The following is a 23,213-nucleotide window of genomic DNA, read 5'->3' on the forward strand; positions in this document are numbered from 1 at the left end:
TACAGCCCTAACTCACACTTGCAAAGTATCTGCTTTTGTTCCTTAAACAGTAACAATACAACGTATTTTGTTCAGAATTTTTTTATTTGGATTTTAGCAATTAGTATCACTGTTCAGTAGGCCAAATCCAGGCAGAGAGCACAGAATCAACTGCACAAGGCAACAACACAGACTAGTATTTTAGCATACAAACCATTTCACTGCATTATCAAGTTGAAATATCTTTCAACCATGCATAAAAAAATCTATGCTTAAGTCTTTCAGAGCTCCAGGTAATATCAGATTCCTAAATATACAAAAAATACATTTAACTTATAATAATCTTAGTGAATCAGACTTATAAAATTACAATTTTATTCTTCACAACATAGAAAAAAATACAAAAATGACTGTATCTAGTTTTCACCCAAGTTTCACGGACATATACATCAAAAGATATGATTTGATGTATACTCATGAAAATTTTAAGCTGAAAGATAAGTTTTAAAATGACACTGCAGATTGGTCCACACAAATGCCAACCTTCATAATGATAAGAAAAAAACCCTCTGATAAAAACATCACATTGTGAAAAAATTACAATTTACCTGCACTGTAACCTGCATTCTTACTGTAATTTACAAATATGAACAATTCTACAATTCCAGTTGTAAACTACACACTGGTGAAAACCTTGGTCTTTTGGAGGGTAGTGACTAACTCAGAGCTGGCGTGGTAGAACAGAAAGTGCTGTCGACTGAACCAGTGCACACAACAGAGAGCACCAAAGCAGGGGGGGCCTGCTGGTTTGGAGAGGCTGAGAGAGAACATGCAAGCCAAGTAAACAGTCTGTGGGGAAAATAAACCCCTCTGCACTTGTGACACAGTACCAATCAAAGCTGCTATTATAGAGCTCACAGAAACCACAATTTCAGTGGCAGATGAGGGGAAACTTCTTCTCTTATGAGGAGAAGAAACCCCACATGTGTCAGCAAAATCAGTGTTAGGGAACAACCCAAACAGTTTTAGGGCATCACACTACAGTTCTCTCTCAAGATCACCTTCCAGTGATTTCCATGGAAGTTAAACTTGAAAAAGCACTGCAACATAAAGCACTGAATTTTTGTACATAGTAACTGGACATTCAGACTTCAGAATATAATCCATAAATCATCTTTGCCGGTAAGAATTCTTACTGATAAAGCAACTACTTTTTCTTTTGAAAGGAAAAGTAACTCCATTTTCTTTTAAAAGGCCATAGTTTATTTGCATTTTTGTCACAAACTGATACTTTCAATTAAAGTAAATATTCTATATTAAAGCCTATTCAGCAAAGGTGTTGGTTGTAGAATTTTTCTCCCTACTGGCAGCTTGCTCTGCTTTTCCATGGTGCCAGTGCTATCTGTTGTAGATCTGTACTGTATCTTTCTCATCAACAGAGCCTGGAGCTTGTTTCATGCAGGAATATTACACAGCCATTTTTTATCTCCAAATTGGACCAACAAATTTGAAACCAAATCTTTTACTTGGGCACAGAAATCAAATTAAGAAAAGTTCAGGAGCTGAGCATTGACAATATCCAGTAACCTAAGTACATCAGGAAATCAGATCTTTTAGATGACATCCTTCAGAAATATTGACATTAACTTCTTTAACAGCAAGTATAAGCAAAAGGAGATTTTTGTTCAGAGGTGGAAGTTCACACTTTCAAACAATGACTTCAGAATAATGTAACATTTCTCAGATCACTACAACAAAGCACATAACCTAATACAGAAATTAACGGAATTGTTGCATCTTTGAATCCAAAACCATTTTGAGGTTGTATATGGCCATAGTAATACAATCACAGAACTGTTTTGGTTGGGAAAGATCTCTGAGATTGAGTCCAACCATCATCCTAACACTGCAAAATCCCAGTAAAACACATCCTTATGCACCAATCTTCAGGTATTTTAAATACCTTCAAGGATGGTGACTCTATTACTTCCCTGGGCAGCTTGTTCCAATGCTTGACAATCCTTTCCATGAAGAAATTTTCCCTAATATCCCATCTAAACCCTCCTTGGCACAACAAGAGGCAGTACGCTCTAGTCCTATTGCTTGTAACTTGGGAGAAAAGACCAACATCCAACTTGCTACAACCTCCTGTGTTTCATAATCCAGTCAATAATTGGCTCCAAAATGTTGAAAATAGAAGCAAAGATTATTATTGTCTCTTGTCCTTTCTCTGCCTATAATAATCCTGTTTGTGTTGAACAGGAAAGGCTCTATATAGTCAGACATAGGGAAATTCAGTCCTTTTGATGGAGCCAAAGAAAATTATTGAAAAATGACAAGGCTTTTTTTCTAATATCTCTCTGACAAGCACAAATCTGAGTAACTGTATATAATAACTGTATAAGATAACTGTAAATCCAGCTCTTCCCAGCTGCTAGAACAGAGAGCCTGTGTCCTCAGTACTTCCCAGCTGTGTTTAGAAGAGCTGGGATGTGTCAAACACAACCAGGCCATGTCCAGGGGAGGTGCTGGCAGGCCCAGCATGAGGCAGCACTGCAGGCAGCATGGGAGGGGTTACACCTCATCTATGCACTAAATCATGACCAGAGGGAAGCCAGAGAGCCTCACATGGTCTTGTCTAGTGACTCTGACTGGATGCAGACAGGACTACTTGGCCATCAATTCCTAACAGAGCAAAGCCATAACATACATTTCCTTTTGTCTCTGCTTGGATATCCATTCATTTCCCTTCTCCTTCTGTTCCCTTCATTCCCCACCCTGTTAGTCCCAGTCAGAAGTTTCTTCTAGGCTTGGGGCACAGCTCACACAGCACTAGTGCTTTCTGCCTCACCACAAGCCTTTCTCAGCTCTTTCATTTTCCTTTTACCTTCCCAAGGAAAGGTAAATCCTGAGAACCTGAGAAAGCACCTAGGAGAATACAACTTCTTGTGGTCTTCCACTCTTTCCAGAGAGCAGACAAGGGTGGCTTGTCCTCCATGCAAAGGCAGCAAGTAACACATGAGAATTTGCTCTGCAAGGAGCAGATTATGCCTTTGCAACACTTCAGAAGTTGAGTGCCTGGAACTGCCTGCTTGGATGTGCCAGAGTGATGACCTCAGTCACTTGAGAAAAGTCAGGCTAAGGAACAAGGCCCCCAAACACAGTAGACCAAGCAGACCTCACTGAAAGATGAGTACCAGACAATGACTAGAGATGATAATTTATAGTAAAAAAGGGAGAACTGCACCTATTTCTGGGTGAACTACCTCCTTATATTGTTTAGATTCATTACTGATACCACTAAAGTATTACAGTTAGTATTTTTTTTTAAATATGTAAAAAATATTCAGGGATGCAGTACTCGGGGTAGTTTTAATGTTTCAGATAAGAATTACAGCCTCTGAATTAATATTAGCATTTGAGTGATCAGCTTAAAGAAGATCTTCAGAGAGCACACTCTGGTCAGACACTGTTTAAATTCCTAAAGAACCACATTCCCCTCAATTTCCGTAATTGGTTTCTTGTTCTTGTTCCCATCACCTTTAAATACACAACCTACCTTTCTAAATTCAAATACTTTGCCCAGATTACATTCTCCACTGAAGTCTCTGACATTATCCTGAAATATTCCAGAGCATATTGTTTGCTTTCACAGCAATACATACAGTTTCTGGCATGCAGTCAAGCACTTAAAAAAAGAGGTATCAGTAATATAATCCCAATTCAGGCATTTAGTGGGTACAACTTCATCACTCATACTGTAACCTTCAGACATTTAGTAATAAATGAAAACCATTTAGCACATCATTTAAGGAAAAGGTTAACTGCCAAGCCATATAAAGTTTAAGTTTTCTGAAGCACTGCAAGCTGAAAATTATTTCAATGTTTGACATCCTGGAATTTCACTGAAATCAGATTTATTAGTTATTCTTGCTAAATTACTGGTCTTTTACCTCTGACTTATCTTGGTATACTCTTTACAAATGTGCTGGGTATTGAAAAACTGCAGCATTTTGATGTTTGAAAAGTTCTGAAAAAGAGTTGGAATTACTCCGGCTTCTTATGTTCTTCAGTGTGGGAGAGCACCTTCCGCCTCTGATGCAGCATGTGGAAATAGAGCTGAGGGAAGACTGAGGAGAAAACACACAAGTCAATAAAGTGTGGAGAGGCCTGCAAGATGCACAGTCACCAATTCTCTATTAGAGGATGTGCTAATCCACTTTTTGCTTAAATTATCTATTGTCTTTACACTCTAAAGAGATGAACTGATATTGTTCTTAGGCTTCAGGTATTATTAATTTTTCTGCTAGAGAAATCACATTTTTAATAAAATTCAAAATGCCTTATTTAAGTCTAAATGTGGAAGCAGATGACAAAAGTTGCCATAACTGCATGCACACAATACAAAGAAAACAGACTGCAGGGCAGAAAAATTTCCAGATTTGTTTGATTTTTTTAATTCTACTGTCATTTTTTCAGGCTCTAAGGCATTTTATACACATCAGTGCCTCTTTCATCTCTGTCTATCCAGAGCTTTTTCTCTTTTTGTTTCTAAAACTATGGTAAACAGTATGTTTGCAAAACAACAAAGGAGGGGATGGAAAACATACATACACAAACAGCAAAAGCTGAATTTCCATGAGAAACCTTTGGGAACCGTGCAAAAATTAAACAAGGTCATCAGCAAGCTAAATTGGTTACTCCTATGTATGCTAATCCCATAATTGTTTGCCTTTCCCAGTACAGCTGTTAATACTAAGAAACCTAACAAACTCATACTTACTTGGAATGTAAGAGATCATGACCAGGATCAGGAATGTATAGTAGTCAAATGAAAAATTGTACTTGTTAGGTAAACTAATGGAATACAAGCCAGACTGCCTGACGAAGGGTAATGCAGCATATATTGTGAGTAATTCACCTGAGACTCCCATTGGATACAATACTATAAACAAAGTGTACCTAGAATGAAACACAGAAAGAATTAGAACTTATGACAAACTGACAAAATATTTGTTAAATGATATTAGATATATTCAAATTTTGAATTCTCCACTCAGTATTTATTTTTCTTAGATCTTATTTGATTAGGGCATGGCAAGGTATGAGCACTATTGCAAGGTAAGTATTCAGATCAGCAATTATTTGGAAATATTTAAAGATTTTATCTGAGAACCTACAAATTATCTTTAAAACTATTCTCCACACATACACACTTTATTAATTTGATTTCTGAACTCTTTGGTAGAAGTCATTTTAATACTTAAAACAGGGCCAAATATCGTTGATGTTAATCAATGAGCTTAAATATTATTTCAATGACAACCACTGCATTCAAGAATTACTGCTAAATGTCAGTTTACTTACTGCCATCCCCTACTGTTACATATCAGTTTCTGACAAACAATTATTTTGAAAATAAGTTCAGACAAATGACTCTTTCAGCTTGCAATGCAATAGATTTTTGTAACCCGAAAGTCTGCTGGAAAGAAGCTAGGCAGTCACGTTCACAAACAGGGCAATTACCTCAAGGCAGAATCTAATTTTTTGCACTGCAACTACTTTACAAGATAAATATCCCTGTCAGATCAGTGCTTTAAGGCTGCAACTTTTATGATGCTACCGACCTGGCCCATTTGATGAGATAAGGGAGATGGTTTAACAAGCTAAAGGTGTAAAAAGAGTAACGGATGATCTCAGTGATTGTCCAGGCCACTACAAACAAGAGGACACTGTCTTCACTTTGTACCTGTGAGAACAGAGAAAAGGCTTTGTATGAACTTGACCATTACCAGTTATTCTACCAGACCCCAGGAAACCTCACAGAAATCAATTCCTGTGGGTTACTTTACTGCATCATTTTAGAGAACAGACTCCAAGAATGAGCTTAAAAGCAACATTAGTAACAACAGTAAAAACCCCTTCTTATTGTGCTCTGTATTTTTCTAGTTGCTTAAGAATAGCTCTGCTTCATGATCAGGTAACTTCAGCTCTCATATTCTGTGCAAGGTAAACTGGTACAAGAAACCCTGAAATGCTGAGTATAATTCTTAACTCTTCCCATTCTATAAAGAACCAGCTTCTATTTCAGTCCTATGACTGTCTCCTAGTGCAGAAAGAATGGTCTAACACGTGATACTTGGTATACACTTAATGTTCTGATACTAGTTCATGGTGCTTCTGAGCAGAAGCACTGTTTTCCTTTTCTGGTCAGAAACTGGGTCCTACTTTTGAGCAGCAGCAGAACAGCTAACACCAGATCTCAGGCTGGGAGGAGAGAAGAACCATGCTCAGATTGTCTCACCTCAGGTTAGCTTGACAGGCACCTGATTCACTATTCCTTGCTCCATTTTCTGCTTATTCAAACTAGCACAGTTCCTCTAATGTTACACTCAAGGCAGTATCACGTTTCACTGCTTTACACCTCTTGGAGCTTTTATGTCACTCACACATCAGTGAAGCTGCTGCAACTCCCTCCACATTTTAACCCTGAGATCAGCTCAGCTGCTCTGAGCATGGTCTAATAATGCCAAGCTTGTGGGCTTGATCCCTGGATGGGATCATTTAGGAGCTGACTCAGTGATCCTTGTGGGTCCCTTTAAGCCCAAAATATTCTGTAATAAACTGCCTTTATCTGTGATATTTATAAGGTCAATCCTCAAAAGCATGTACTTTAAAATGAAGAGTTATATTTATTACATTATGGAGCATCATTATAAGGTTTAAGTTCCTGATGGATCTCAAGTATATATGGGGTCACACACCCACAGAACAAACTCTTGAGGGACCAGACATGATTTTAATTCAGCCTTCTCCCTCTACTCTTCAACAGAATTCCCAGCTGTATGAGCACCTTGAGCCCAATTTCAGTGGACAGTGGGAACGGAAAGAGCCCAACCACATGGGCCCATATTCTCACTTTTCCTCTAACTCTTGAAAACAGGGAAAAGGAAGTCAGGAGATGTGGGTGGTGCACAATCAGAATCTTCTCAGTAGGAGGGGACTGATCATATATTTTTGGGTAAAAAAGGGATTTTTTTTCCAAGGGCATTACCCAGAAAAAGCTTTGTTACAGACTGCAAAACCCGGAAAAATTTATACAGAAATCTTGAGCTATCCTGGAATGCAGAGCTGCTGGTAATCTGTATTGTGCTGTAAATCTATGTTCTGCAGCATGTAACATTTCAGGTCACTTTCACTGCATTTTGCAGCAAAAGCACCTTATTCTTTTTCCACATTCTGATAATAGGTTTATATATTAATCTCCCTTACATCATAATAAAAGAGCAGAATCCAAAAATTATTTTAAGATTTTCAGAGAAGAGACCAAATCTATTTTTAGACATTGCTGCAGGATCCTAATCCTGTTTGAGGTCTGCTCTATAAGCAAGACTTAGTTCTCAACAGGGAAAAGTGAACAGCACTTCCCAGATGCTGCTGCTCCAAAGGAGGAACGTGCTTGACAAGCACTCCAGAGCTGCATCTTCTGGCCAACTTGGGAGTAGCAGCTTAGTGATCAGTTCACCTAAACCTGTGAGTCCCAGGCTTCAACCTGTGCTTTAAATCCCACTTTTTTCCCTAGCTATGGAAATGGGAAAAGTCAAAACCCTAAAGTTTGCAGCTTGAAGCAGCACCCAAGGATACGAGCAAGGACACGAAACTGGGACACTAACAGTGAATCATACACATGGAAGTAGAAAATTACAGCAGTTACAGTCCAGTTCTATCACATGACATCTCTAACACTGCCTCCAAGGTCTGGTCTCCCCCCTCTCCTTTGCATTATAAGTTATTAAAACAGTTCACCCTATTATGAAACACACAACCCTGTTAGGTCGCTTAAAGAATCACTCATTGTGCCTTCATAGCTTGTCTCCCTATCTAAGGAAAAACAATTTTTCAGGAGTCTTACTCTTTTAGCCACTGCTAATGCTGCATTTGCATCATTGCTCCTCCAGGCTGAAGAAAGGGCAAATACACAATAACCACTAAGGCCAATGCTCCCTGAGAATTCAATTCTTCTTCCACTACTTTCTTCATGCCAGTCTTTCAAGGAAGTCTTAGACACAAGTCAAAACTTTATTTACACCTTATTTATCCAACTCTTTTAATAGGGGTCAATCAAACAACAGGCATAATTTCTGGCATGTGTTTCAAGCCAACATATCATCAAGGAGGGTCCTGGATATATTTCAGCTTTTCTTAAATACTGTGAATAGCCAACAATGTTTGCTAAAATAAAAAACAAACCACTGTCTTTTAAGATGCAAAGATGAGAACTGGGAGTTGACAAAATAAAGCCTGAGAGGTTTTTAATGTTCTCCTTAAGATTGGAAAGGGAAATTTCTCTACATTAAGAGTAACAGTTTGACAAATTTGCAGAAAATTTCAGCTAAACACATAATTAAGCAATCCAATGCAGAAGAGCAAAACCAGCAGCACTATGCAAGTGTAATGATGGAAAATATTGGAACAGCATGTCTCTCTCCAAAGAGCTGGTTCTCTGGTGCAGTAATTAAAAAATAAAACATAAAATTCAGGGAAAAAAAAAAGGAAACTTCGCAGTAGGCTCAAGGGGCCTGACAGACTATTGTGTTGTATGGTATTGCTTTAATTTTACATAGATGTAAAGCAATGATGAGTCAGGTTTTTCAACTGTACTCAGCCATTCAGACTTCTGACCCTTCCATCAGGGATTTTTTACAACAACTTAGTCCTAAATAGCATAAGTTAAGATGTTCTTCCCTCTTCTAAGTAAGTATGCTTTACCACTGATTGAAGATATCAATTCCCCATCGCATATATTGGAGTCCCAATTACCAACTCTACATGCTTTAAATGTTGTTTTCACAGCATCTCTTGCCTGTGTATTCTACAAAACTTCCTCTAAATATAAATTACACTTATTTGCAACCCATCAGTAGCTGAGCCCAATGGGATAAGCAATAAATGCCTGCTGACACAATTTTTTAATTACCCAGCAGAACTGGGTGCAGAATTATCTATCAGAATGGAACTCCACAAAGGCCTGCCATGATGTCACCAGATGATTTCACTGCTCACACAAATTCCAAAAGGCATCTTTTGAGCTGAAGGGCACTTCCTGTTCTCCTATGCCTACATTCTCCCAGCCCTTCACACCAGGCTGTTTGTTCTCTGCCCTCCTTTGCAGGGGAAACAGTAAAATTCACTGAACTGGTTCCTTTCTGACATAATGGCCAGCACTGATGATGTGCCAGGCTCTCCTCCACAACACCAACAACTGCTCCCACAGTGCAGGTGAGGAGAATCTCAGTGTGCAGTGCTTTAACATTTGCCATGCTTTAACATTTATTGTGAATAACTTCAAATTGAGTTTAACAACACAGCAGCACTGAAGTCCACAAAAAGCACAAACATGTTAGTGGCAAGAAGCATGCTTCAAATCACATCACATTTCCAAAAGTGTATCCTGACAGAAGGAGGGATGCAATACACATTTCTTCTTTTAGCTGTATTATATATGAAAACAGTCTGGAAAAGCAAGATACTGAACAAGTCTCATTCAAAAAGTTAAAGAGGAAAACTGCAGTTTGTTTTACAAGGACCTCATCATGCAACTGCATCGCTTACAAGTTCCATAAAGCTGTGTGAGAATTTAATCCTGGCCTTCACCATGGAGCTCACTTGTGCAGACAGCCCTTTAGAGAAAGTAGAACACTTGTGACACTTGCAAAACGTCTCCCAGGTGAGCCTGCAGGCTCCCTGGCTGGGGCAAGGGGAGGGGTCAGAATACAGCCTTTTATTTGATTTATTTGTTCTAAGTCACAGGTCAGAAATTCATCACAGGGTTCCTCATCCAAGCCATTCTGATATCTACTTTCTAAGACATTAAAAAAGTAACACATAATACACATAATACAGTCTCTTGCAAGACTTTAACCAGAAGACCACACAAGTCTGGGGAAAAAAAATCTGCATGGAATATTGTTGAAAGAATCCTCATTAAAAGTCAAATATTTGGCTATACTCATTGCTCTCATTTTGTCAATTTTCTCTGGTGAGAATGTGGGCATAAGCTTCAAAAAAACCTAACCCACAATCACATTACAGGTTTTTCTTTGATGTCTAACAGACAACACATGGAATAATTCTAATCCTTCCAATCTAACCTTTAATATTTGGGTTACTTCAAAACCAGGAGACAATTCATAAAAACAGATTATCACTGTTTTCTATTAAGCACCAGATATCCCAAAATCATATAGATAACAAGCAAAATTCCAAGAGTATTTATTTTAAAGTATTTTATACATACATACATATATATATAAAATCTAATGTCTTGAGATTATGGCTTATATTTTTTTTTTTTTTTGTTCAAAACCTAGTACTTATTTCTGGTGAGTTAACAGAGACCAGAGTACATTAATGTGCACCAATAGGGAAGTCCATTAGAAAATAGGTTTTATGTTTATTGAGAAAAATAACATTTCTCCACTTTAAGTAGGAGGAAAATAAAGCTTCACATGAACAAGCATCACAATACCAGAAAGGACTGATGATTGCTGGGAACTACAGTGACTTATGTTACTCTACATGTGCATGGATGCTCTGATAGCAGGTTTGGAGGAAGGAAGAGAAAGCAGCTTCCCTCAAGACTTTGTAATAAGACAAGTTCCTTAAGACATTCTCCATTCAAGTCACAAATAATCTTATGCAGAAAATGACTGTCACTTATTTCAGGCACCCATGCTGACACTGGTATCAAGACTAATTTTTTTCTTTAATGAGAAAAAAACCAGTAAGATTAGCTGGCTGAAGTTAAAGCAGAGATGCAGCATATTTGGGCTACTACAAGGATTCAGAAGACAGGAGTCAGTCACCATAACCTGTACCAATTAAAGTATGTCTAGATTTTAAAACAGCTGTCAGAAATAATCTTCAAAAAACAGGGCTTCCAAAAGATTCTAAAGAGATCTGCCTAAAACACAGCACTATTTGGTGTGGTGAGCAGTGAGAAAAAACACTCAGCCCCCAAAATTTACCTACACTTGAATATAAGAAAATTGAATGAAGGACAGAGGAAAGATTATCCTGGAGAATGAATGGAGAGCATGGAGGCAGTGCTGTGCACAAACAATTGAGGGGGAGTTTCAGATGCCACATGAACTGAACTGCATATGCAGGAGGACAGTGAGATTTTGCTTTTAATGATGGCACTAGTGAGATGAACACTAGAAGCTGTACCAAATTCTGTGTTCTGTGTTACACACTGGAAGCTGTTTGACTGTCAGTAAGAACTGCAGAATCTATGCAGGAGCCAGATGTCTTACAGGCACAGAATCAGACCTCGCTCTGTTTGACTGTCAACAAAAGATGACATCAAATCTATTTTTATTTCTTTTGATCCACAGAAATTCATATGAACAATTTCTCATAGTGGGATACAAACATTTTAAGGACAAAAGGACAGCAATCAACACTTGCTTTTCAGCATGGATCAATAGTTTTTCTATCAATTTGTATTTTCACTTACCTCTTTTACACTATGTGTTACTGCCCATGTCAGGAAAACCCTTGACATCACTTGGAAAGCAGTCAGAACAACAGAAGAGGGGACAATGCCTGGAAGATATTTTGCAATTAGTAAATATGCCTGATTAACAAGGTAGGAGGTAGGGGTGGGGAAATAAAACACAGCTAAACCAAAGTCCAGTCATTTGAAATTTCTGGAAGGAAAGCTTTTTTTTTTTTTAATTTGAAAATCTGAAGTCAGTCCTTCAGTGTGTTTATACAGCACAATGCAGTGCAATCCCCTGACAAGGCTTTCTGCATCAAAATGCAAACAAATGTAATTGATCTTGTTGCAATCACAGCACATTCCTCAATACACAGAACAGCTCAATCAGATAATTCCAATCAAACAGCTTCTGGGATACAGAATTTCAAATAATCCTTTTTGATTAAAATATCCAAGATACTCTTCATTACTGTGATTTAAAAGTAAAGACAATAAATATGCTTTGCACTGTATATCCTAAAAAAAAAAAAAAGAGCCATCAAAAATTGTAAGTCTTTTTCAGAAACACTGATCTAGCCCATATTTTGATAGATGAAAAGTTTGTAGTTCCTTCCTGGAAATACAACTCAGAAAAAAAAACCCAAACCAGCCAACCAACAAAAAAACCAACCCCAGGGAACAGCTGATGCACTGGCAGGTACAGAAGCAACTCGAGGATTTCCTCAAGCAAGCAGATATCACTGGCTCTTCCAGCAAGTTCCAACTGACCTGTCAGCAAAAGGACCCTACACAGCCAGGTCTCTCAGAGCAGGAATAGTTTTAGACTGGAGGATTACACAAAATTTCTAAACTTTGCATCCCAAAGTTTTATTTTCTTCTACAGTGAAATGATAAAGAGCAGGTGTAGCTCCTAAGAGAGAGTGAAAAGTGCTTGTAAAGCTAATGCAAGCCACAAGCAACACAACAGCCTCAGAAATATGTAGGGACCAAAGAGAAAATGAAATGGGAAGAAAGAGTAAGAAAAGTCAAAAGCAAGTTTCAGTTGAATTATTTTCACTGATATTTTTTGGCTACTTTGAGAGGGAAAAGGAAAATCCTCCAGACATAGTTCTCTTCAGTTTTATCACAGTCCTGGTCTCTGGGCTACATGTTACCTCCTTTCCAGGTACAGCTCTGCACTTTTAAAATCTTTGCCATATGTCAAAGTCCTGTTCTCAACCATGCTTCACAGAGACACTCCCCTATCAATCTTTGTATTTTGAAGGACTTGCCTCACAGATGCTAACATTTCAGATTCTACTGAAAAGATGTGGAGAGAAAAGTTATGCTGATACACACAGCCATCTGTCACACACAAGCTTTTCTACTGACAGAGCATTACAGCTCTAGTTAGAGCAATTAGTTCAGCAGGGGCAAAGGAATCTGCAAATTTCCTGTTTCTCCTTGCATAGGGACTTCTGCTACAGTCAGACAGCAGCAGTGCATCCAGCTGGGCAAACCCCCCTCACTTTATTTAGCTGACAAACACTTCCATTAACAGAAAAAAATATAATCCACAGCCACTTAGAAGAAAACCAGTCTTTTGCAAAAGAGCTTTGTTAGGGAAAGCAAAAAGAATAAAAACAGCATAAAATGTTGCCACTTTTTCCTAATGGCTCTCTCTAATATTAAATTGTGCTACTAAGGATCACATGGGCTAAATGGATCCACACCTCAAATCAACTGAGAAAACAGCTAAGCATTATGGATTTAGGATGATAAAGCCAGCATTTTATCTACAAAGTTTTCTCTCCAGTGTTCCAAGATTTAACTTTTGCTTCTTGTCAATTGCTAAATAAGACCTTAAAAATGGCACATTTTAATATTAATTTTTTACAATTTTTTTAAAAAGTATGGTTTATTCTAGTAAAAAACAGTAATTGAGATTTAGTAAAATTAAACAGCATTGGAAGGACTGCCTTGGCAGCACAGTCAAATAGATGATAGACACAGCTTACTCTGAGAAGCCTTTACATTAATTTGAGGTGTATATGATCATTCCTTTCCTGGGGTGATCTGTGTACAGTTTATTAAATGCCTTCTTAAGACATTTTCAGAGCAGCTGGATGATTCAGGAGGGTCTGAACTACTTCATCAACTACAGAACCAGACTGCCCTCTGCTGACACATTCCTAGCACCAGTTCTCCCAACACCTCACTTGGCTTTAAAACATCCCCCAGAACTCACAATGAACCTACAATCCAATAACCTCTGCATTATGTGGCTGTCTGGACAATGATGAAAAACAGCAAGTTTGTAGTTGCAGCTTCAGGAACCTCAACACCATCTTACTCTTTAAGTAGTGGCTAGTGAACACTCAGATAGGAGCTGAAGACTGTTTTATTGTTCTGTGACTTCTCAAATTAGGGAGTTAAAAACTGGAACGTATTTCAAACAAAAATTAGTAAGTTATGCAAGAATTAAATTCAGCAATTCACAGACTATAACATTTTTCTTGCTAATATACTGCTAAAAGTTCAGTCTTCTATAGAAATAGTAAACAGAAAATTTGCAAGCTTACCAAGTGCACAGTGCAGAATCTAGAACAAAAAGAAAAATTCAAATCACTAACATTTCAAATTAAGCAATTCAGACACACATTTAGTTCTGTTACAAGTGTTTAAGATTCAGTATTTGCATTTCAATGATTAAGATTAATATTTAGCTCTGCTGCCCAAGCTAAATAGCAGACAGTAAAACTCCCTCTTGCTAAAAGGAAAGCTCAGCTTTTGTGTGAGCTGTGCAGTAGAATTAAAGTAAGTGTAAGAAATACAACACATTCATGCAAATATTAGTAAGGCCAGGGAATAGGACTACACCCACCTCTAGCAAAGCTCCAGTTTGGAAGAATTTCAGGGGCTTTTCTATTGAATAGTAAAGGCTGTGGTAGCTGCCTTTAGCCAGATATGCCCGAACTAGACCAACTGCAATAACCAGCCACCTGAAAGAGAGAAAAAAGGAGACATTAAGTGAAGCATAACTAAAAAGAAACCTTTAATCCCTCTTTCAATACTTGAGGAAGCAACAGGCAGAACTGTCCTGAAATACACTAACTCTGCAAAACTGGAAATGTCAAATACTTGCATTTTCTACAAATTTATCCAAGTGAAAGATGATGCATTTTAAAAGCATTTTTCAGCACCAACATGGTAGCAATTTCTCTAATGTCTCCATTTATTTTTCAGTGAGCTCTGTTTAATTAGTTATGGAATGTATTCAATGGCAGACTGGTATCACATTTTTTCAGTTTAGGCAGAAAACCTCTGACAGCTAGTCAGAGACCTATTACCAGCTTACAGTAGTATGACATAAACAAGATTCAGAAGGCATTGATTTTAACAGTTCAGTTCAAAGTAAACCCCTAGACTCTAGGAGAGGCCATCCAGCTTAGCTGGGAGCATATATTATATGAGAAATGGTTATAGATAAATAACTTCAAGGAAACTGAGCCTGCTAAAGCCTTGAAGACAGCATGGCCATTCCCATCCCAGTTTTCCTTTTTAACCATATCTGAGCCTATGTAAGTAGTGCCCTTGTAACTGCACACGTGAACAATGTGACCTGTTAACCCTGCTGATTTTCCCTTCAGGTAACTTAAACAAACCTAAGAATTTTTCATCCTGGCTGATGAAGCTTTCACTGACCACCACAGCTGTTCAGAGCTGGTGCTTTCCCCCAACATGAGAAATTCTTCTGTCAAGTTTATGCCAAGCCACAAACCCAAGGTGAGTGGTCAACCCCAGTCCCACACTTTCCATTTGAAAATAGCATCTACAGTGAGCTTTAGTTTCCAATTGCTTTAGGCAAACATGGGGAAAAGGGGCTGGTTGGTCAAGGAGAATCCTTAACAGGGGCCCCCAAACTTTTCACTGACAGGCTCATCCTGGCTGTCTAACACTCAGCTACTCTGAATGCCACCCAATTTTACCTCCATCTCCCTCCAAACCCCTTGTGTAAATCACCAAGTGCAATTGCTAACAGCTCACCTCAATGTGTAGACGTGTAGCAAGCCCAATGACTACACAATAGTTTTCACCCTTTGGAAAAAAGTGTGTAGCTGTGGTTTTGTAACAGGGATGATGAAGAAATTCCCTTTATTTACAGCATACAAGAATCTTACAAGTACCACATTAGCTTGGATATTGCAAAGTATGAGCACATATTACCCCAAATGTAGTAATTGTTTGAAACACACAGTGAAGTTCAGATTTTTCAACAATAAGTAAGTCTGGCATCCAAGTTTGTGTTTGTAACAAAATCTGTTAGCAAAATTGAAAGAAAGCTAATTACTTTCTGCCTTAACTTCTGAAAGACATGCACCAAATAAAAGCAGGGGGAGTGGGGAAGATAAATGGGAAAGAAAAACAAGCCCTCTCTTTTTTACAGTGACAAGTTATTTCAGTTAAAGCCATCTTGTGAAACCCAAAGACAAACATTTGCCAAGTAATTGCTGTTTACAAGGAATAAATCAGATTCATTTTGTATTTGGACTTCAGTGTAGAATAAACCAGTAAGCACTACAGTATTAGTGATCCTCCCCTGTAACACCAACTGCTGCTTCTTTAGAGCAGGAAATCAGAGCAGGCTGACACTGTACTCTTCTTATCTGTCAGGTTTCTCTGTTTTTCCTGATCTTCCATGTTTGTTGAGAAACTGCTGAATTGAGCAACTTCTCAGTTGCACAAGATGCCAGTTCTTGGCTGTGCCTGCAAACCATTCTCACCTGAACAGAGACAGGTAAATCCCACAGCTCCCAGAGGAGCTCCAGCCTTTGGCTCTGCTCCACCCTCGTGCCAGATCACTGACTCCAGCAAGACTGTACTTTCCATTCCATTTACTATCCTTCAAAAAGCATTTGATACAGATCAGAGCATGAATCCATACCAAATTGGAAGCTGAGCCTGGTTTATGCTGAAGCTTTTAGTATCTCTGTCCTGCTTCTGTGATTCTGAAATAGTTCTTCACCCTCTAGGACTAGACAAAATGGAACAGGAGAAGGTGAAACCAAGGAATATCAGCTGAAAATGGAACTTGGCAAGAAGTTTAGAAGGGCAGCAAAAGGCACCACTGTCTCATGAAAGCTCATTTCTCTGACCTACACACTGAACTCCACCTGGAGTTACACTTCATTAAATTACTGTTACCCTGTCTGTAAACTCCAAACTGGACAATTACCATTCTTTGATTAATCCAGAATAAGAAAAACGGATACTGCACACAGAATTTTTTTTACTTTAATTTGGTCAGACTTGATAGACAAGCTTTGTGCTCAGGTCCTTGGGTAAACTCCCTTGGCTCTCTCACAGGTCATAAAAAGGCATTTTCTTATGCAAAGTTTACTGAGGTTCTGTAACATTTATGCAAGAGAATACAGCAGAGCTATGCAGTGAGTGCACCTGAAAGGGAGAAATGTACTTTGACTCTCAACAACCACTCACTGAAGACATGGACAATGAAACTCATAACCCGGAACACTCTTTGAGCAGCACTGATTAATACAAACCCTTGCACATTCAAAAGCTATTACATTACCATCGACCTTGTTGAGTGAAATCCTTTTTAAACTCATTGTTTATACCACCACCAGCTACTTATGCCCAGAAGTACTAGTCAGTTACAGCACTTGACTAAAAATAAGGAACATAATCACCTTTTAAAGCAGCTTATCTAACATCTGCACTCACTCTAACAGCATGCTCCATCTCCCCACACAGCACTACCCAGTGATTTTGGTCAAGTTTTTAGGAAAAATAACTTCTATGCTGTATCTCTGCCTCCAGAAATGAGCCCCCCTTGCTAGGTCAGGCATGACTACAAAGCTTCACTCTGTGATGGGGAAAGAGTCTGCCTGAACACGAGAGAAACAAGATGCAGAGCTTTCTGCAGCCCAAGGCTTTGAACCATGGGCAACAAAACCTGAGCAAGTACAGCTGAGAACCAACTGCAGTCCTGGATATCCCCTGCTGTACCATGACTGTCCCATTTCTAACAAAAAAACACCCAAAAAACATGAACCAAATAGTAACTGCATGCAGCTCCAGTCAGAGACCCACAGGTACCCATGCTTTTTGTACTGTTTTGCTCTTGCAAAAACCACTGTATGGTTTTTTTATGTAGGACTCCATACACTACGTGCACTACAGCATAAAACTAGAAATAAGATCTATTATTTTTGGAGTAAGTTGTGTTTTCTTTAGCTAAGCCAAGATAAATGCAAAGTAAATGCAGTAGCTATGCTGACATTTTTAAACTGTCACTTGATCTATTTTAAACAGTTAATACTTAAGGCAACTATGGTTTTAAAACATTTACTTTAGTACCTATTTACTGCACAACAATGTTGTTGTGTGCTTTAGTTTATAAGCCTTTTGTAAACCAAACCAAACAAACCACTTCAAAAAAATCCCATGAGCTGTTAGAGCATCACTTCAACACCTGGGCACCTTGAATTTTTTGGGTTTGTTTTTTTTTTTCCCCACAATTCTCTTTCCAAGGCAGTGCAGTTGGAGAAACTAAGTCTGAGCACTCTGACTGACATGGGGTCAGTAAATAATCAGTGCCACCAATTGTGTATCAATCTTTCCATCTTTTCATCTGAACAACTGAGCTTCTGTCAACCAACTCCAGAAAAAGTACCTTTCTAAAAGGCTTCACAATAATAAGAAACAAACTGAGCTTTTGTCCTAAGCTCAATCCTGTATATTGTGGAATTTCAGCAGTGTCCAGGGGAAGTGCAAACTCCTCATCCATTTGAAGAGGAATTATCAGTGAGAGCCCTTGGTGACCTACCCCAAAATAAAAGTGTGACAACACAGAGATATGACCATGATCACAGAACTCATATGGTAACCCCCCAAACTGCAGAAATCATTTAAAAAAGCAGCTCATGTTTAAGCACCATAAATCACATCCCGCCCAAGAGTGGAATTTTCTAAGAGATTTGATGTAAATCAAGAAAATGGGCAACACCGTGATCAAGATTTATATGACAACAGAAAGCTAAATAGAGGTTTATGCTATTTATTTCTGAGCTTCCAGCACTCAATTTTTTTTTAATTTGTTCCTCTTTCTTGAGGAAATAGAAATTTCCCATGCCCAGGAGCTCACATGCCATGACAGAAAGTTCGTGACCACAAAGAAAACTTTCCATTTATACCACAGCTTCTCTCTCAGGTTTTTTATATCTTTTATAAATACAAGTGAATTGCATATGAGCAGCAAAATAAGCAGGGAAATGCTTTTATTTCTTACAAGAGTTCAGAGGTGAACTTCTTAACATTGTGCAAGGACACCACAACAAAACTAAAAAGCTCTCCTGATTGCCTGCAATGTGTTGTATTACTCATGCAATTATTTCTGAAACAACAGATTACTTCAAAATCAAACTGGTGGTAATTATCCTTGCCCTCTGAGTGAAATACCCTGCAAATATCCTATGGAGCCATAAAGCAGCTCAGTAACATTTCACAGTAACACAGATGTTGGGTTACAGGTGTACCAAGCACCTCACAAGAACTGAGCTCTGCCAGCTTCCCCACCTCTGATCCACACAAGTGTAAATATCTTGTAAGCTGAAATAGGATCAGCTGCCACCAACAAAGACTAGAATCTTCATGTCCAACTGCCTTATTGAAGTGGATTGTATCTATATTAGTTCTACACTAACCTTCCTCCCAAACATGACACTACTCTGTTTGCTCAACTCCTCACCCGCCAGGGTTTATCTAGTGGAAAACACCATCATTTGGGATCCATTTTAAAGGCTCTTTTCTTCTCCCACACAAATATCCTCAATCTTTCAAAAGATGGTTTTATTTTTATCTGGATTCTAATGAGATGTGACAGCCACAAATTAATTAAAAAAAAAAAAAAAAGAAGAAAAAAGTCTCCTTTCTCTTGAGAGTCGCCAGTTGTCACTATTTTTAGTTTTGTACCTAAGAACACACCCGAGCAAGCACCAATTGGCCCCAGTCTGCATTAGGCCATGCAGGGCAAGGGCAGAGCACCAAGCTGGTCCAGGAGCTCACACATCCCAAAAGCAGCTTCCAACCTCAAACTACAGAGCAGCTGAAGGGTCCATGGAGAAATCTTGCAGGGCTCAAGATCTCTGCCTTTAACTACTGCTGTGGACAAATTCCCTGTATTTAGGGTCACCTCTCTAGTGAAACCTGCTGGACTCTACACCGCAGACATGGTGATGCAAGGAACCTACAGCCACCTGGCTGTGAGAGCTGCTGCAGAGCAATGAACGTGTCAATGTCAGAGCCGGGTAGCTCCGGGGAACCCGCACCCACACGGTGCTGCTGTGCACAGCCCGCTCTGGAGGGGCAGCCGGGCCGAGCCGCGGGGCGGGCAGCGCTGAGGGCTCACCCGGGCCAGGGGCTCTGGGGCCGGGCAGGGACAGGCTGGGGGACGCCCGCCCGGGGTTACGGTCACAGAGCACGGCCAGAGCCGGGACAGCGGCAAGGCAGCTGAGCCTGGACGCGCAGGAGCCGCTCTCCAGCACGAGGAGCAGCGAGCGAGGGCTCGGCTGTGCGCTTGAGCCTTACCCGGAGTGCGAGGCAGGGCCGCTGACAGCACGGGGGGCGCGGGGCACAGCCCCGGCCCCAGCCCCAGCCCCGGCCGGTGCAGCCCATGGGCTCGGGACAGACGGGAGCGCGGCCACGGCGGCGGCGGGAGAGGCCGCTGCTCTCGGCCCGGCCCCGCTCCCTGCGGCGGGGGGCAGCCCTGCCCAGCCCTGCCCTGCCCTCGCTGCCCCGCCAGACCCACCCGCGGCCGCAGCCCGGCCGAGCGCAGCCCCGCGCTCCGGCGGCGGCCCCGGCCGGGGAGGCCCGCGAGCGGCCCCGGCCGGTCCTTACCCCGCCGTCATCACCACGTTGTAGATAACGAGATAGCCCGTGGCCAGCGCGCCCGGGCCCTTCCTGCGCCGCGCCTGCTGCCCGCCGTAGCCGTTGTCCGCCCGGCTCCCGCCGCTCCCGGCCGCCGCCATCTCGCGGCTCCCGCGCCCCGCCCGCTGCCGGCGCTCGGCGGGCGCGGGGCGGGACTTCCCGCGCGCCGGGCGGGGACGGCTCCGCGCAGCCGCGGCAGCGCCCGCGCCCCTCGCAGCGCGGGGCCGGCCCGGCCCGGGAGCGGCGGCGGTAGCGCGGGGCAGGGAGGGGGGCCCGGCCGGGGATCAGCGGCTTGATCGCTCGGTTTTCAGGGCTGGTTCAAAAGGGCCCTCTGCAGACAGGTGTGCCGTGTCCCTAGAGACGTTAACGGCGTTAGTTGGTACGGTTATTTATGGAATATCTCGTAGGTTTTCATCACTTTTATAATGTAGTTCAGAGGAGAGAAGACTGAGAGGCGAACTCCATTAATGCACATAAACATCTCAAAGGCAGGTGCCAAGAGGTTGCTGCCAGGCTTTTCAGTGTGCCCAGCCACCGGACAGGGAGCAATGGCCATAAACTCACACAAGAGGTTTCGCCTCAACATGAGGAAAAGCTGCTTTACACGAAGGGTGGCAGAGCTCTTGAACAGGCTGCCCAGCGAAGGCGTGGAGTTTCCCTCTCTGGAGACATTCCAAACCCACCCAGACACGTCCCTGTGTCACCTGCTCTGGTGACCCTGCCTGGGCAGGGGATTGGACTGGATGATCTCCAGAGTCTCTTCCCACCCTGACAATTCTGTGATGCTGTGTGAGAAGTTGTAACTCATTTCCTGCTGAAGCTCCCTACAAGAGCAAAAGCCTGGAAAGCATTACTTTCCCAGCAACAAACAGAACTGCCTTTCTGAACAGCCACAACAGAAGAATTTTTATTTTTTCTCCCCTACAGAAATTGTAAACACGTCGTGGAGTTACTTCTCCACTCCCATAAACATCTCTCGGTTTATTTCCCATGCATGTTGTGGTGCAGTCCCTTTATGAGCAGTGCAGAATAACAGCATAAGCCTCACTCCCCATCTCAGAAAATTCTGCTTCCATCTGAATATTTTTGTGGCTTTTAAATTCATGTGCATGTCTCGTGCAGACAATAGGGCTCAAAAGGCAAGATGATTTATGAGAACTCAATTTTAAAACAGCTATGCTTTAGTGCAGTATTTCAATAAATGTAACAAATTTTAGAAAAACAAATCATTCATTATTCATGTATGCAAGTAAAGAAAAAAAAAGGTCTCTGTTTGCAAAGTGTGACAGACTCTGCAGAGGAGAGGGGTGTACAGTCTAGTGCTGTCTTCTTTGTCAGCACAGGGTAGCGGGGATCCAGTGACTGCATGCCACACATGCAATTAGCAAAGGTCTCCTCATCAACCAGAAATGTGCACAGGATGCTTGGGAGGTTGGACAGTTTGGTCATTAAGTAAATTAAGTTTCTGCAAATCCAGAAACACAAGCAGTGAAAAACAGCAGCCAGCCCCAAATTCTCCACTGTCTCTTGAGAAGACTGAATGTTACACAAAAGAAATACAAGGGGATTAAGTGGCCCACCTCTGGCAGTTCCTGTATCTTGCATAACCTCTGCTATTGGGGTTTCAGCCCTATGACACCCCAAGACTGGACTTCTGCAAACATTATACAACCAAGGGAAGGCTTATAGAAAGAGGTAATGCCTTTTATTAAACCACGGCTGGCAAATGAGACAGGATTTCAAGTACATAAAATATCTTTCTTCAGTGGAAATAGAATTCTATTCATCAAACAAAGCAAAAAATTCAAGGTCAAATACAGCTTGCAGTCAATTGCTCAGAGCTGAATCAGATGCATGTCACATAATTTTGGAAGTAGAGGTCATTGTTTCCTGCAGACTAGAATGGATGTTAATAGGAAGCTAGAGGGAGATGGTAAACTCCTTGGAATATCCTTGGGCCAAAAGAAAAGCAGGCAGTTTATAGCCTGTGGAACACAAAAGGACTAATGAAGGAGGAGAGGGAAGGGAAGATCTATGCAGGAACAGCAGTTCTGAGTCTGTGGGCTTTGATACACAGTGCACCCTCAGACCTTGCTGTGCCTGCAGAGCAGCCCAGCAGAGCCAGAGCTTTTCCTGCTTCAGGCATGTGCCTCCCTGCAGTAGGAAACCAGCAGTCACTCAACAAAGCCAGGTACAGTCACGAGACAGTGGGGCACACCTGCAAAGATGGCTCTTTGAAGGGCTGAGGATTTGCTCAAGAAGCATGTTGCTACAAGCAGGGTGTTTGCACAACCTTTGCTTTAAGGAGAGTCTGTGTGGTCCTGCATGGCCTGTGGTGATGTGGGCTGCATGTCAGCAGAAGTCTGAATGAAGGCAGCACAAGCAGATTTGTGCTTATCTCTTTTTCAGTTTTTAGAAACATTGGTGTAAGTCAGTATTCTACATTGAGTCTTCCCTGATTTTTTTCTCTCTTCCTCCCACAGTCTTCCAGAACTCTATGTTTCCCCGCCATATGGGAATTCCCAACTGTGAAACAAGCCCAGAGCCACCCTGGTGCCCCATCCACGTTCCCATGGAGGCCTGTGGTGACACTAGAGACGTGGCAGAGCACGAGGCCATGAGTGCCAGCCCCAGGCTGCAGCTGGTGGCACTGGGGCAGAGCAGCCTCCACACAGCACCAGCCAGGGCAGGAGAAGGGCACAGCACCAGACATCAGGAGGGCTCCGCTGTTGCCACCTGAGGGGCAGGAGGAGAGGCTTGGCCAAGGTGGACACGGTGACGCTGCAATAGAGCATACAAGGAG

At 41.2% G+C, this 23,213-nt stretch overlaps 1 protein-coding gene across 1 annotated transcript; it reads right to left on the reverse strand.

Moving 5' to 3' along the window:
• Positions 1-65: 65 nt before the first annotated feature.
• On the reverse strand, positions 66-20,565 carry HACD2 (3-hydroxyacyl-CoA dehydratase 2). The gene is made up of 7 exons (XM_054636764.2): positions 20,381-20,565; positions 14,346-14,463; positions 14,044-14,062; positions 11,498-11,586; positions 5,607-5,728; positions 4,763-4,941; positions 66-4,109 (listed from the first exon to the last, which is right to left on the reverse strand). Exons 1-7 carry the CDS (start codon positions 20,509-20,511, stop codon positions 4,027-4,029), a joined length of 741 nt encoding a protein of 246 aa, XP_054492739.1. The 5' UTR covers positions 20,512-20,565; the 3' UTR covers positions 66-4,026.
• Between the last annotated feature and the right edge of the window lie 2,648 nt (positions 20,566-23,213).

This window comes from Agelaius phoeniceus, chromosome 7 (genome assembly GCF_051311805.1).
Source record: "Agelaius phoeniceus isolate bAgePho1 chromosome 7, bAgePho1.hap1, whole genome shotgun sequence".
NCBI classification, from domain to species: Eukaryota; Metazoa; Chordata; class Aves; order Passeriformes; family Icteridae; genus Agelaius; species Agelaius phoeniceus.